Source organism: Myotis yumanensis, unplaced genomic scaffold (assembly GCF_028538775.1).
Source record: "Myotis yumanensis isolate MYYU_CA2020_CCGP unplaced genomic scaffold, mMyoYum1.0.hap1 SCAF_11, whole genome shotgun sequence".
Lineage (NCBI taxonomy): Eukaryota > Metazoa > Chordata > Mammalia > Chiroptera > Vespertilionidae > Myotis > Myotis yumanensis.
In genome coordinates this window covers 22,334,603-22,351,490 of record NW_027223762.1, presented here as the reverse complement: position 1 = coordinate 22,351,490, position 16,888 = coordinate 22,334,603, and the positions used below count along the sequence as shown (strand labels likewise).

Genomic DNA, 16,888 nt, shown 5'->3' with positions numbered 1-16,888 from the left:
AAAATATCACCAAAAAACAAGTGTGGCTCTGCCTTTAAGAGTTATGAGAGGTTCCTTACCTTACCTGCTCTTCAGAGGAGTCATCTCTATACCTTTTAGGGTAAAATTTCTCTATGACTTGTTTTAGAGTTTGGTTTGCTTTGCACTGATTAGTAACATGGCCTGCTGGGGTTGAAAAAGGTCTTTCAAAATCTCCAATCTCCACCTAATTGGAAATCCAAAAAAAGAGAAAACAAAGGATAAGAGTTTTTTTTTAAAAAAAATCAGTTTTATTCTTTCTAAGCATTCTTTATAATATATAATTACATATCCTATCTAATAATAGACAAACATGGTAATTGACCGTACCTTTGCTATGCCTCCTATTGGCTAATCAGCATGATATGCAAATTAACTGACAACAAAGATGGCGGCTAATTTGCATACTGCAGGCAGGGTGGGACAGTGCAGCGGCCAGCGCGAGAGCCGCCAACCAGGACCCGTGTGCGACCCCAGAAGCTGCCTGCCTGCCGCCCGTCGGGCTGTAGGCTGGCCCCAGAAGCCCCAGAAGCTGCCCAGAAGCCGGTGATCGGGGGGGAAATGGGGGTCCCCTGCCCAGGCCTGACACCTCTGGCCGAGGTGTCAGGCATGGGCAAGGGGCCGATCCGGCGATCAGAGGGTGATGGGGGTCAACGCCTCTGGTCGAGGTGTCAGGCCTGGGCGAGGGTGGAGCCGGTGATTGGGGGGAGATGGGGGTCCCCTGCCCAGGCCTGAAGCCTGGGCCAGAGGTGTCAGGCCTGGGCCGGGGGAGCCAAGCCCGCAATTGGTGTGAACTACAGAGGAAACACCTTTTCTGACCGCTCATTGGTTAAGCTCCCTGTATGCCACTGGTAATATTCCTAGTAACTTGGGTAATAAGAATCCAAAAAGGTGATCTAGGGTTTTTCACCACACTCCTGGTGAAAAAAATGAAGGTCCGCTGATGGAGGGCTAAGAAATGTCATATCCTGCTCTAGCCGGTTTGGCTCAGTGGATAATGCCTTGGCCTGCCGATGGCAGGGTCTGGGTTCAATTATGACCAAGGGCATGTACCTAGGTTGCAGGCTCCTCCCTGGCCGGGGCCCAGGTCATGGCTCATGCAGGAGGCAACCAATCAAAGTGTTCCTTTTACTTTGATGTTTCTCTCTGTCTTTCCCTTTCTCTTCCAGATTCTCTGAAAATTAATGGAAACATATCCTCAGGTGAGGATAAAAAAAAATAATAAAGAAATTATTATTATATGAAAGACACATCTTGAAAATGCCTAAAGAAAGTTGTCATTTTTTCATGGTGAAGGGACTGGAGTCTGTGTTGATGAAAAAACCTTGCTGGCTGCGGTGACTGGCAATGGCTGCAGCAGCGGGGTGATGGGGCTGGTGCCTTCCCCTGATCAGTCCGGTGACCTCCCACAAAGGGAGGCCAGACTGCGGCTGAGGCTTGCTCCCCAAGGGGAGCAGGGAGCAGGCTTAAGCCATCACTAGGACATCCCTGAGGGCTCCCAGTATGTGAGAAGGGGCAGGCTGGGCTGAGGGACACCCCCCACCCCCCCGCCCCGGTGCATGAATTTCGTGCACTGGGCCCCTAGTAATTATATAATAACATATAATTACACATAATATATAAATCCACTTGTCATGATTGTGTGATTATGGAATTCATAATCATATATATGTATTATTATTAAAAATCTAAATTCCATTTGCATGTTAATTTTGAAAAAAAAATCTATAACTTAAACATTTCAGTTCTATATCTATATTAACCATGCTAGGTTAATATCACCCTCTAATAGTATTTGCTAAAGGCCACATCACTCCACTATTGCCTGTTATAGCACAGGAAAAATTTTCGTTTTTAGGTACCATTTTAATTGATAATAATAGAAGTTAAAAATGAAAGTCAAAAAAGTTATAAAGCTAAGGGAAATCTCAAAAAAGTATTACGAACTTTTTCAGGTCTTTACTGAATATAATGGGAGCAAGAACTATATTCTCATTCATTCCTTCCTAGTTTTCCTCCATACATGTTACTGTATTCATCCCCTCATTTTATTATTCTAGTATTCCTGGGAATAGGGTCCCTTTCTCCCCAAAAGAAAGACTTTTTAATCTTTTTCTACACAGATGCCATCGCTTGCCCACCGATCCAACTACCAACTACCTCTCCAACCACTCACCTACCCGTTCATTCACCCAAACCTAAACCATGTCAGGGGCTGTGCTAAGTGATGTGAGAGAGAAAAAGGTCGAGCCTAGGTTTTATCCTCATAGAGTTAACTGTTTAGTAGGGAGAATGAAGTATTAACAAATACTTGGGATAAACTGAGTCAAATGCCTAGTATATGGTACCAAAGGAGGGCTCAAGGAGCGAATTGGGTGGGGATATTCAGGTGAAGAACATTCACATAAAATCTGTAACACTCCCCAACAAGCAGATGGAGGGCTCCAACAAGACGGGGACGGGCTTGCAGAAAGTCTCAGGTCTCCATTTCCAAAAGGTCCTTGGCCTCCAGGTCAGCTGTTAGTACAACCAGCCTCTGAGATACTGACCCCTTTGGCTTCCCTTATTTAGCTCTTACTCTGACCAGTTACTGTCTAAATTCCTCAGTTGAGCTTCATCCTTACAGTCTTTTCTTATGACTGTCTAGGTTCCTAGACCCAGTCTCTTACTTGTTGGTTCCTTAGCTTGACTCTGCTGTTCAGCTGTCATCCCTCTCTCCTATCCGGCCAGGCATCCTTCCTAATTTCCTCACACCAGTACATGGTTTCCTCACAGCAAGCTTTAGTTGTCCCCACCTGTCCCCAGGTAGTAGTGAGCTCAGCTACCTGTGCAACCCGAGACCAGGATTTAACCCCCAAAGATGCGGCAGCTGGACAAACAATAGTTATAAAAATGGCAGGTTGTTCTAGGAAACTTTGTCTTTTAGGGAACCCTATGGCAGTATCTCCAAGCTTAGTGTCTCCCCGCTCGGAGGCTGGTGTACTGTGTGGCACAGAATGAGCACAATAATGTGTAGAGAATAACTGACAATTAAATCGTGCCCACTATGCACCCATCAACACCAGGCCTTAGCAGATACTACGTACAACAATTAACGCTCGGCCCCCGGGTTTCCTAATAAAGACAGAGAATATCAGCAAGACTGATTCCTATAGATGAGAGGGTGATGTCAGCATGGCGTCCTTAGCCCACAGCTCTACACTCACCAAACTCCTGCATTAACTGCAAAGCCTTGTGGTTTACTTTAAGATAATTAAGCAACTAGGTTCCCTTTATGGAATACTGTCTCATTGCACATCACTGTAATTGTCAGCAATTTGGAGCCAAACTGTCATTAAAATGCCTGTAATTTTAAGGTGTTTATCACAGCAAAATGAATTTAAAGAATTCCTAAAGGTACACTGTTTTACTACATTTAAGTCAGTGCTGAAATTGGTGTTCTATCTTTACGAAATGTTACTCTATATACCCCGGAAGTTACCTGAGCTAACAGAGCCGCCATTTCCAATGCCAGGTCCTTGTTCAGAGGGAAAAGTCCATTTATTATTTGGTCGTTTGTCTGATACATTAACAGCAACTTCTCTCTATCAGTCTCTCCACGAGCTTGCATGGAGAAATACAGTCTGTAAAAGGAAAAAAAAAAAAAAAGAGGGAAATTTTTCATTAAGGAGGTTGTTCTAACATAGTTCTCTATGTGATGTAAGCTTAGATCATTACTATCTGTTAATGGCTTCTGTTTCTGTTCTTTACAACACTTGCAGCAAACTGAGGGAAAACTGCTCTGAGGTGGAGGTTGAGGGACATTTCTATGTTATTTTACGCTATTTTCTATGCCCCGAAATACCAAATCCTGAAGTGTTACTGAGGAAGGAAATAAGACACTGAGTGAAATTAAATATGCCCTTTCTTTCGGGGAATGAAATGAACCCTTCATCCATGGGCTGTATAAACCCAATTTTCAAAACATTCGTGATATTTCCTAAGTACCTTGGACACACCAGGGAATAGGAAATGCAGGCTTCCATACAAAAACAACATCAAACTGGCCGGGGTGAGTGGGGGAGCAGTTTACTCTGGGGAATCTAAAAAATAATATTTGTACATTTAAATGTTTTGACTTTTTTTTCTGTTTTTGGCCACATTCTCATAAGCAGTTTTAGGAGCTCAACAATAGGTTACATGTTATTAACAGCTGTTGAAATACAAGATGGCTTTTGTCTGCCTAGCTCTTCATCAACTCAGTGACCCTCTTTCTTTATCACTATGCTGTTCCCTTATCTGTGAGATTTCTGGGGCTCTGGCTTCAGGCTGCAGGTCAGGCATGGGGTGCAGTAAATGTGGCAGTGGAGTGGGCAAGCAGCACCTTGCATACTTTAAGATTGCCATGACAACACAGTGGCAGGAAGAGAGATTTATTTATTTATTTTTTTTAAAGTAGTATATTTAACATGAATATTTGTAATTTTTTTTTATTTTTTTTTATTTTAATAATTTTTATTTCTTAAAGTATTACAAAGAGTATTACATATGTCTCCTTTTTTCTCCCCTTGACATTCCCCCAGCCCCTACCCCCCGCCCCCCCCCGCCCCGTGTCTTGTGTCCACTGGTTAATCTTATATGCATGCATATAAGTCAGGAAGAGAGATTTAGATCCAGCATTTGTTAGGTGTGTGCCCATGGGCTCTCACTGAATTTTCAGCCTTTTTCTCCCTATACACTTGAGAGAGAGGCCACACTGCCTTCAAGCACAGTATCTCTCGAAATAATTATCTCAAGTAGCAGGGACTGAGAGGGCGGCAGGTCAGAATCGCAGAGGAAGCATGGGTGGCGGGTACCTTGAAGAGCCCTCCTTCCCCATGATTCTGAAAATTCTTTCCACCCATCCCAGCGTAAGAATCACTGTCCCGGGCAGTCATTCGGAGCGGTTTCTTGAACACATAAATCCTAAGCCCTATGTTAATTTGTAACTGCATGATGAAAAATGGTTAACTGGTAGAAGAGCATGCCTGAGTAATAGAAATAGATTCTAAATTCAAAATGATGTTAGCAAAGTGATATAAAACAGAGAATAAAGTTGGGGAAAACAAAAGCTCTCCCTCTTTGGCATGCAAAGATTTTTGTACATAGCTTATTGTCTCTACTAGAGTATGTCTTATTCATCACTGTAATCTACCAGGGTTTAGCTAAGTGTTGTCACTGGAATGTTCTTAATAAAAGTATGAATTGATAGAACAGCGAGGAGGGGAAAAAAGAACCAAATGTACAAATGGCTAGAGGCAAGAAGGGCTAGCATGTATTTTCAATCATTTCTGGCATGTAGATGACATAGAACCTGGGAAGGGAAGGTAACACACTATAAGCAAAAAAGGGGAAAACAATCCCAGACATGTAGAAATACAACATGTAGGACTCATAGGCTCAAGCTCCTGATGAAACAGTTTGTGCTCCGACAATTATATAGCAATTTGGAAAGAATATGGAGAGATACTAAAGAGTCACAAAAATGACCAAGCCAGAAACTCAAATCCACGGATCTTGAACAGGAAAGGTGCCGGGAGAATGTGCTCTGGGTCTCTCTCAAGATGACCAGGTGCCCAGTCCCAAAGGCCTGGAGCAGAGAGAGTGGGCCTCTTCCCCAGCAGGCAGGGTGCAGACGAGCTAGCAGGGGGATTTCCAATGTCCTCCTCCTCCTCACTTGACACCCAGGAAGCTGAATACTGTGGGATGGAGATCACATCACTGCGTGGCCCAGGACCACTAGTCCTGTGTACACGGCTCCAAGTTCAGCAGAGCTCTCAGCACAACCGGCTCCCCATTTCATGCCTCAGAGCATTTATTTCCTTCTGCCTTTTTTCTCATCACCTTATAAACCTACTGAGGGCCTGCCTTCACTCCCGCCTCCCTCCCCGCTCCATCCACCGCAGTCTGCTGATAACACTCTACTGAAACTGCAGCTGTGACCCTCTTCCCTGCACCTTCCTGCCTCAGTGGCCACCAAGCAAGTCCCTGCTCGGAAGTCAGCACTCAAGCCTTCCTCTAGTTCCTACCACAGCTTTCACATGTGTGTGTTATGCCAAGATCTGGATGGGGCATCAACTGTGTGGCCACCCTGATCCAAGAGCTTTATCCTTGCTGACATTTAGTCCTTGAGACAACCTTGGAGGAGGTCCTGTTTTCATCTCCATTTCACATAGAGGGTATCTGAGGCACAGAGATGGTAAGTGACTGTCTCAAAGCCACACAGGGAGAGGGGGAACCAGGATTCTAACCCAGGCAGTGTCTCTCCAGAGACCATGTTCACGACTCTGCCACACTGTTCCTGTTACAGCATGAATCACGTGGCTAAGCTTTGGTGTCTGTCTCTCCCTACAAACTGCAGGGGAGGGAAATTCTATGCACCAGACGCCGAACAGATGTTTACCGCAGGAATGGGTAAATGAATGGGAGTGGGAGTTACTAAATATGGGAATCATTTGTGGAAAAAGCCTGAAAGAATCCCCGTTTTTGTAGCCTTGGGCAAATGACTTCACTCTCTGGAGCTTCAGTTTCCTGACCTGTAAGATGGAGATGATGATAAAACCTACTTTGTGGGGGTGCTGTTAGGATTATATGAGATGACACATGAAAAGAGCTCAGCACAGGGCCTAGGAGTGTGTGGTAAATGCTCAAAAAATGTTGGTTATTATTATTATTAGCATTCTCCCCTAGAGGTATTTAGAATGACAAGAGTCTCTTCATGCTGGAATTTTTGTGGTGTTATCATAGCTAGAAAAAAATGGGCTAAATTAGATGACCTGTCAAGATGCTTCTTGGCTTAAGACCCAATGGCTATAGGGCCTCTGAGAATCAGCTAACGGTGGCAGAGATGGGAATGTCAGGCTGTGCTCCGGAAAATACTAAGGACAAAGGACGACCGAAAATGATCTTTGATTTCATCGAGGGGGTAAGGAGGCGCTGTCCTTAGGGAGGACCCTTGCCAGTTTCCTTTGGCTAAAAACATGCCTTGACCTTACAATGTCAAGTACACAATGAGGAACAAATTAAATAAGCAGGCTAAATACGAATAGAATTCAAACATTCGTTTACAAATGGTCATCTCTGAGAACACGCTTAAAACCTATTAATTCCATGTTTAACCTCTGAAACAAAACAATTAAAAGTCCGTAACTCATATTCCTAAATATAAATGAAAACTCCACGATAAGGAGCTGGTATTTTAGTTTTCATTGTAGGGCTCCTCGTCCGTGGCTGCGTGATAGGCCACAGGGGCTCCCCTCCTGACTGTGCCCCTGGAAATTAGAGCTCATTGTCTAAGCTGTTTCTACATGCATGCAAAGCAAGACCATATTTAGAAACAGTACTTTCTCAGAGCTGTGGCTATCCAGCCATTTCAGACTTCTGTTAAAAATTAAACTTTTGATTGAGCTGCTTTTATTCTGATGTCAAAGCTACTGTCATGAGGTTCCTTTCTTTCTTTCTTTTTTTAAGGCAATCTTTATTACGTGTTACTCTCTTTGTCCTTTCTAGTGGTATTTACTAGACTTGGGGCATTATTCTTGTCTGTGACTTCCAGAACACCTTTCTCCATTTCAACCAAATTTAATTTTGGTTCCAACTGTAGCCATCATAGGCAGAATTAGCATGTATTTAATAAACACTCATAAAGTATGCATTATTAGAAATAGTCTTAGGCATGAAAGTAATGCCATTTAGTGCCAACAAAACCAAAGGAGAATTCTGGAACCTCTTCTACATAAAGAATCACAGCAGGTCAGGTTGAGGGGCTTACCCTCTGCTACTACGTAAGATCCAAAGGCAGGGGAAGCGAGGAGGGCCTGTGCCTCAGTGATCCTCAAAACCCAGCCTGCACGAGGATCACCTGCAAAACTGTGGAAACACGGGCTTCCGGGTCTTTCTCCAGAGACTCTGACTCCTTAAGGCTGAGGTGCGGCTTAATCATTTGTGATTCTCATGTGCTCCTGTGATGCTGGAGCTGCAGGGCCAGGGCCCACACAATGGGAATCACTGCTCCAGCCATCACCGAACTAGAACAGCCGCCTGGGAGCTCCAGGTCTTCTAGCCTGCTGCTCTCCCAGTCACCCAAGTGGTCACACCTAAAGGCTGTCATCAATGGAAACAGGCTCCTCCAGGAGTAGAGCCCATTCATTTCCATTATCTAAATAATCTTGTTTACCTCCAGAAAAGCATGAGTTTTAAACCTTAGACACCAAAGCTTAAGAGTCAGATCTGTGTCCTCAGATCTCTTGCTCATGAGCCCTTGAATAGAGAAGCTCCAATGGCTCACAACCACCGTTACCCAGGTCAAAGGAGCCTGTTCACACGGTGTGTGGCCTTTAGTGTTGACCGTATAAGCGGAGTCCAAAATATGAAGGCACCACACTTACGTAACTGTTCCTTTCACAGCGCCCCCCCCTCCCACACACACACTAATTTTTGACTATTCTAAAAAATATGGCAAAGAAGCTACTTGGGAATACTGGAATACTCGTGCCCACTTATGTGGGTATTTCTGTGGGAGGGTTATTAGAAAAAGAAATCCTGACTGGATCAAAGGCTAGTACATTATTTATATTATACTAGAGGCCCAGTGCACGGATTTGTGCATCGGTGGGGTACCTCAGCCTGGCTTGTGCCTCTTGCAATCCAGAACCCCTCGGGGGATGTCGGACTGCTGGTTTCAGCCCGATCCCCGAAGGGTCCCTAGTATGCTTATAAGATCTTTGGTTAATCTCTTCCAGCCCTCCCCCCTTTCTCCTCTCCTCTAAAATTCATCAGTCTGTTCCATGTTTCCATGACTATGTGTTAAGCATCTGCCCCCTGGTGGTCAGTACACATCATAGCTACCAAACAGTCGAAGGGTGGCTTAGGCTTTTACATACATAGATTAGTGCCTTCACTTCTTACATTCCAAAGGTAGGCCTCTGAAAGAAGTCAATGTTACACCAATAATTCCACCAGGTTCGTGGTCTGATATTTCAGATTCCTTTTTTTTTTTTTTTTATATAGTTAATGTGACCTGATCAATGTACACTGCTTATTAAGTACCACTTTCTGCTGATATATGGAAGAAAAGAAGATGTTTAAAAAGAAAGAGAAAGAGAGAAAACCTGGTTTCTGACCACATGCCAAAGCATATTAAAATCGTATCTGTTGAGAAGGTATATGCTCTAACCCCACTGGCCTTTTAACTATTTCTGAAACCCTGAGATACCTCCCTCTGTAGGCTTTTGAAGGTTCTTCTCTACCTGTTTTAACGCTCCCAGCCTCTTCTGACTTTGACATAAGCATCATTTTCTCAAAGCCTCCCGATGTCTCCAGAGTATGTCAGGCTTCTAGTTACGCTCTCTCACAGAACCACACTCTTCTCTTTCAAGGAACTTACTGTGTAATTATATGTTCATTAGAGTTATTGTATGATTAACAACTGCCTTCCTCACTAGCCTGTGAATTCCAAAAGTTCAGGTACTTTTGTGTCTGGTCTCATTATTTTATCTGGAGCATCTAGCTAAGTGCCTGGCTTGTAGCTGATACTCAATTAATATATATATAGAGAGAGAGAATATGAAACCATTAGAATGAATGAATATGAATATATCACTTTTAAAGGCTTGGGTAACTTAAACATTTCTTCTTACTACAAATCTGTAGTATTTAGTCTTTATGGAAAATATAATAATAGTGTCAAAGAACAATTTGAAAGTGAAAAATTCACCCTATGCTAAGACAGCAGCTATTTTTTTCCTGTAGTTTTCTTCTAATCTTTGTCCAAATGCATATTTTTATGTAATATAATTATTCGTGACATTAAAGGACAAAAATTAGAAATAAAATTTTATGCGACAGTTCCTTCCTGTGGTAGAGTTGTCATTTATAGAACAAATAAACAGATAAATGTAACTTTTCAGGCTCTTCAGTAGGAAGTTAACTTGTAGGTGCATGATGTGAAGATGTGTACACTCCTACTTGGGCATCTGGAGATGGTATTACACACCTGTTTTTATAAGTTAGACGAACAGTTCTCGTACCTTCCCATTTCCCAGGCTGCTGTTCTTTGGAAGCCTGTTCCCACTTAGAAATAATGTCACAAATCTAGGAGAAAAGTGAAAAATGGAGATTTATCATACTTTTCGGACTGGCACATCTTGAAGCCACGCATGTCTGTACGCTGAAAAAAAAACCTCCAAGGAATGTGATAAAACCAAAGCTTTTTTGTCTCAAGCTTATGTGCAGCTCTTAAGTTTAGGATTTAATTATAAATCGCTCTTTGGTCCACATCCTTTTGGACACACATTAACTTTGGACTGTGGCAATGCATTTTTCACTCAAAAAAGAATCTTAATGAAGGACTGCATGAGATTGGAAACAAGAGGATTCCAGAAATATTTTCTTGACTTAGTCACTGAAGAAGCAACTTTTCTACCTTCTGAGTTTATAAAGATTGAATAAATGAAGTCATACCGAAGAAATCTGGAATACAATCTTAACATTCTTTGATCGGGAAAGCACAAAAATTCTTCAGGAACCAAATAAGTTTGTTTATTTAACTGACCATTTACAGAAATATAAATACAAGTTTTCAAAAAGATGTGGTAAGCAGTTATTCAACAAAGCCCAAGTCAACCAAGAATACTTAGCTCAAGTCAGCCAAGAATACTAGCTTGCTTCTTGATTAATTAATTAATTAATTTTTAAAATATATTTTATTGATTTTTTACAGAGAGGAAGGGAGAGGAATAGAGAGTTAGAAACATCGATGAGAGAGAAACATCGATCAGCTGCCTCCTGCACACTCCCCACTGGGGATGTGCCTGCAACCAAGGCACATGCCCTTGACTGGAATCGAACCTGGGACCCTTGAGTCCACAGGCTGATGCTCTATCCACTGAGCCAAACTGCTTAGGGCTTGACTAATTTATTAACAACAGTGTTCTAGGAATGACTGTCTCAAAATTTACATTTGGATTTATTGAACTGAACAGGATATAGTTGGGGCTGAGGAGAAAGAAGACATTCATTCATCTAGAGTTCTCAATATGCAGTAGGAATATAGGCAAAGGGATGAAGGGGAAACCGTATCTATTAACCAACATGCCTACTGGACTAAGTATAAACAGTAACAGTATTCTGTAGAACCCAATAGAGCCCCGACAGGCTGTTTTGCAAGTGGAACAGGCTTTGTGAGTTACTGATGTTGCATACACTCTAAACTTGTGAGCTATTATTTATAAATCTAGTTCTTCCTCTACTCTGCCCCAATTCTGTCATCTCCAAATCCCAGAAAACTTTTCCCAACAGCAATCAAAGACCATATAAAGTAAGGAAAAGGTCCAGACCCAGCTCTAGCTGTTTGATTTGGGGTAAATTATTTCCCCCTCTGGGCCTCAGTTTCCTCATTTGCCAATTTTTGTTTCTCTCAAGTTCCTTCTGGTTCTGTAATTCTGTATTTCTAATTGTTGCCATAACTAGAAACTTTATTAAAGTTATTTTACTAAGACCCAGAAAAGACTGTTTAAAAGTCTTCCAATTCTGTCTTTGCTCATGATTTTCCTTAAGTCTGGAATCCCTTCTTTATTCCCACAAGTCCATTTTCTAACCCTCCTTCAAAGCCCAGTTCAGACCTTCCCTCATTTCCAATGCTGAGCTTAACCTCTCCGCTCAGTGGAATGCTCACAGCACTCTTAAAACACTGATCACTTCCGACTCCAAAGTTACAGTGTATAAGGCTGCTCTTCTCCAAGCAAATTATAAGTGTGCTGTGGGCAGGGACTATTTCTGATCCTTCTTTGTATTCCCACAGGATCCAGTCCAGCTCCTGGGACACAATAAATATTGCTGAGTAGATGAATAAAATGGAAAGCCATTTGATTAGAGTTTCCACACTTCCACCCATATTACCCTATACGTAGGGTACTATTACTATTATTAATCCTTTCCCTCTATTTAACGTGTGTGTGTGTGTGTGTGTGTGTGTGTGTGTGTGTGTCTGTGCGCAGATTGCATATTAAGAATTCTACGGCTTCAACAAAAGTCCCGTAAATTTGTTTTATTGTGAAGATTAGATTGCTTAAATATTTTTGAAAACTCCTGAATTAAACTTGTTGCAAATAGCAAATAATAGCTTCTTTGTCGCTTGATGGGTGTGCCTCCTTAAAGCGACTTGGTTTTACCTTGATGTTTCCTTGAAGACAATGCTCTAAATCCCTGCCAGAAGGATCATCGGTGAACAGGGCAAATCCAGACTGGGCTGGCTTCCTCATTCCCGTATCCTGGTTCAAAGTGTTCAGAAATTCTTCCACTGTGGTGGATGCATCAAATCCAACAACCTAAACAGAAATAACAAAGTCATTCTCCGAATGAAAAAGTATGTACACTTCAAACTTAGATTTCAGGGGGGAAACAGGACATACCTGATGCACGATTAATGGTGGCATATATATATATCTGGGTGCTTTAACTCCCCCTCCCCCCCAAAGCACCACTGGAGAAATTAATGCTGTCTTAGTCATTAGCTTGCTGTAAGAATTCAGAAATCTTGGCTTCAGCCAACTGAATTAAAAAGAGGCAGTTCATTTGACAGCTGTAAACATTCTGCAGTGATATTAGGCCTACCCATTAAAAGCAAACCAAGAACGACAGTGCACTATGTAATCTTCAAGCAAATGAAAAAAATAAACAAGAAATGTACTTAAAACAAATGAACTTTTATGCATTTAATGTTTGTTTCTTTAATATGCAGCTAAGTATCTGAATCCTGTGATAAAAGGCGTATGGCTGCAAAGACTAATTGCTAGCTTTGGAACGTGTTTGCTTCACTTAATAAGCGAACATCCAGATCTGAGAGTTGGGAGGGCCCACATAAGCTTTCCCAGATAATTCCTGAGATTTGGAGACTTTCGCAGTGGTTCTCGAACTTCCTAATGCCGCGACCCTTTAATACAGTTCCTCATGTTGTGACCCAACCATAAAATTATTTTCGTTGCTACTTCATAACTGTAATTTTGCTACTGTTATGAATCGTAATGTAAACATCGGATATGCAGGATGTATTTTCAGGGGTCGCGACCCACAGGTTGAGAACCGCTGCTTTAAAGCGACTGAACGTGTACGCACCCAATGTTAGTCATTATCTCTTCACCTAGCAGGCGCACTGGTGACCTCAACCAAAGTAGTTTTGTTTTTTCGTGTGAATCCTTTTTATTTAGCAAAGCTGTTTAAAAATGCAGCAGTTCTGATAGAAGATCTAATTTATTTGTGAGTTTATCACTGCCAGCTGCTGACAAAGGTAGGTGTACAGTCTCATTTCTCTGTTGCCCAGAGGTCACACACAGGACTTCAAGCTCAGCATGTTTTCTTCAGGGTAGAAAGTCTAACTCACCTGATAGATGCCATTCATGAAGTGCACAGGGATACTGAAGGGCAAAGAGTGATGATAAGGATTTCGGAGAAGGGTCGAAAGGATTTCCATTCTTGAGGGTCTGGCTTCCCGATCTCCATTTTGTTGTGTTCTTTCTACACATCGCTGGCAATAAATGGCATATTTTCCAAATTCTGTCCTATAAGACAAAACTTAAGATAAAGCCTAAGAATAAATTTAATTAAGACAACCTAATAGCTATGAAGTCATTAGGAAAGCTTTCCTTGGTGTATACTGTTACAATGTATTATGCTAATGTTGACAGTCATGTTTCTTTTAGCATGATATTATTAAGCCTCTGTAAACTTTCCCCATTCTTTGGGCGATTTGTCACTGACCGCAACTCCAGTCACACGATCTCGATTACAGAGTCCCCAAAACGTATTATGAACTGGAGAATATTTTTCTGCTGCTTCCAAGTTGTTGTTTTTTTGTCTCATTGTGCTTGTTTGTTTGTTTATCTGAGTTTCAGGGCTTATTTAAGCAACCTGGCATCAACTTCTTGGACAAAATGATCCTGATAACCCTTGGCTGGCTGCCTTGGGTCCCAATGTAAAAAGCCATTGTGACAGTTGGATTGTAAATGTCTTTTTTCCAGGAAACAAAAATTCTGAAGTAATTCAAATACACACGGGGAAAACCATCAGGGGCATTTTCCACATAAAACAATTCAATGTGGAGAAAAACAGTAATAGGGAGAACTAAGGAAGCAAAGTAGTTGCTGTTATAACGATAACAAATGCTAAGTTATTCATCCTTGAAATACACACAGACTTTTCACTTAAAAATAGTCTTTATCAGGTTTCAAGCGCTCACTGCAATCTTCCATGAGAGATTTAACATAGTAATGGAAATATTTCTCAAGCTCCATGTAAATGGTAACCAAAGGTTCTCTGTACCAACATTTGTTTCACACATTCTCTACCTGGCAGGTTACTAAATACTTAGGATTTGTTGTAGACTTTCAGAGGCCACATAAACGGTTCAGCTGGCTAGTTTTCTGCACACCTGGAATCTGCATTCCTCTTAAGGTGGAGCCTGAGAAGCCACAGGAAAGGATGATGGGGAAGGAAGAGCCCAACACAGAGCGCCAAGAGCTGCCAGGCCTGGCAAAGAGAAACAGCGTTAGGTTAGACGCCATGTGGCAGTCAGAGATCCAAGTCAGAACCAGTGTGACCGACAGAAGTTGATAGTCTTTCTTCCTTTTTCTTTTTTTGGTTTTTCAAGGTTTTATTTAGTTTAGTAGTTTATAGCCTTTCTTGACCCCAAATGTGTTTGCTTCTTCCACATATAGATTATCTTCTCAGAGCAATTATAATCCATAAAAACATTTAAAAGGCCACATTGGGTCAGATCCATTATCCATCTACTTATGTATATAGTTGTCTACAACTGAGATACTAAAAAACATGTAGATATATAATAATCCTTTTGACATCAAAGATTAGGAACATTGCTCCTTTTTTGTTCATTTATGTATTTACTCATTAATGGAGATAGAAGCAATGGCTTTGAGAAAGGACAGATTGAAAAATAGTAAAAAATCATATACCCCAAAACAAAACCAAAATACCCACACATACTTACACATATACATACATATATAAGGGACAAATATAGAAATAACAGAGATTAGGTAATATGGATTATATGTGACTTTTCCTTTTCCTTTGCTCTGTTCTGTATTATTTTATTTTTTTTCCATTAAGCAAGTGTAGCTTCAATACTTTTTAAACTGTTATATTAAAAAGGAGGAGGAGACCTGTACACAATTCACTGGACTTGTACACAGAATTAGGTTCAAAGATGTATACTGCACAGGTATTTATTATAAGAAAAATAATTGGAAAAACCTACATGGGTAGTAATTGATATTAATGCAATCATTAGTGTTTTGAAGAAAATTGCAGAATATAGGGGAAAAATGATTATGTTCTATAGTTTTAAAAAATTAGTATGCACACTGTAACCCTAGTAACGTGAAAAATGTGAGAGCATATAAACACATACACATACACATACATTTCTACAGAAACATGTAAATAAACTGAAAGGGTATACATCAAAACATGAATAGCTATTTTTCCTTTTCACACTTTTTGTATTTTCCAATGTCTACACTGAATATGCATCATTCTTACAATCAAGACAGCAACCTCATTTTAAATTGCGTGTATGTGTATCACTATATACCTGCAATGGTCCTGGTTGGCTCTGTGGCTGTCTCCGTCTTGTCTGTTTAATGAGCTGACAGCAAATTTCATTCTGTAGCTCAGGATGTGTCAGACAGATCTGCAAAGCACTCTGGGCTAGCGATACGTGGTAATCAATTGCAGGGGAGTCAACTGCGGCATTGATAAAAAGCTGGCAGGTCTGGATTAAGAAAAAGGTACAGTCGAGGTGAGGAATGATTCGATATTCTGGGTGAATTATGTTGATTTTCTTCTTAACAATAGTTTTTCCCCCCCAAATGGATGGAAAAGATATATTATGGTAACACTAATCAAAAGCAATCCAGAGTGGCTACATTAATAGCCGACAAAGTGTATTTCAGAGCCAGGAATTCTGCCAGAGATAAAGAGGGTCACCTTATAATAATAAAGGAGCCAGTTCATCTAGAAGACATAACAATTTTAAATGATTATGTGCTTAATAAAATATATGAAGCAAAAACTGATAGGGCCGTAAGGAGAAATAGACACATGCACAATTATAGTTGGAGATTCCAAATACTCCTCTCTCAATAACTGAGAAAACAAGCAGACGGAAAATTAGTAAGGATTTAGAAAACTTGAACAACACTATCAACCAACTTGACTTAGTTGACACTTACAGAACAGTCCACCTAAGGGCAGAATATGCATTCATTTTAAGGGTATACAGAATATTAATCATCTCTTGTCCCCTATAAGCTTCATAAGGACAGAAACTGTGCCTTATTTATCTTTTTTATTCTCTACACAGCATAGAGTGACAAAGCAAAGGTTTAATGAATGAATGGATTTAAAATCTGATTAAATAAACATAGTATCTATTAAGAAACATTAAAGTGTTCATAAACACCAATGGATGGTTTTAATATTGTGTCATTATATAGCAGGTAGTCTTTATCTCTTCTAAGGACAGATATAATCAAATAAATTTAGCCTCTAACCTAAAGCATTGCTGCCAAGGAACTTCATCATAAAATGATCAATGAAAAAAGATTTCCACCATTAACTTTTATCATGTTAAGAAAGTATCACTATTTTATGAACGTTAAACTTGTCAAATGCGTTTTTAGCATTTATAGAGATGATTGTCTACTTAATAATAAATAATATTAGTAGACATCTAATATATAGACATCCTTGATTTCCTGTAACAAATCTCTTTTAGACATGATAGAGTATTCTTGTAATACGATGCTGGATCCTGTTTATTAATATTTTACTA

General features: G+C 40.7%; 1 protein-coding gene across 2 annotated transcripts in view; it reads right to left on the bottom strand.

Annotated features, from left to right (window-relative positions):
* The window catches only part of PLEKHH2 (pleckstrin homology, MyTH4 and FERM domain containing H2), an 81,082-nt gene that overhangs the window by 7,975 nt on the left and 56,219 nt on the right, over window positions 1-16,888 (bottom strand). Inside the window, exons 20-26 of one of the 2 annotated variants that reach the window (XM_070429115.1) lie at window positions 15,647-15,826; window positions 14,462-14,559; window positions 13,415-13,592; window positions 12,207-12,362; window positions 10,031-10,128; window positions 3,500-3,641; window positions 60-205 (exon numbers count right to left, since the gene is read on the bottom strand). In XM_070429115.1, coding sequence (XP_070285216.1) covers window positions 60-205; window positions 3,500-3,641; window positions 10,031-10,128; window positions 12,207-12,362; window positions 13,415-13,592; window positions 14,462-14,559; window positions 15,647-15,826 — 998 coding nt within the window. Of the gene's footprint in view, window positions 1-59; window positions 206-3,499; window positions 3,642-10,030; window positions 10,129-12,206; window positions 12,363-13,414; window positions 13,593-14,461; window positions 14,560-15,646; window positions 15,827-16,888 lie in introns of those variants that run through there. The other variant, XM_070429116.1, reaches the window with a different exon arrangement.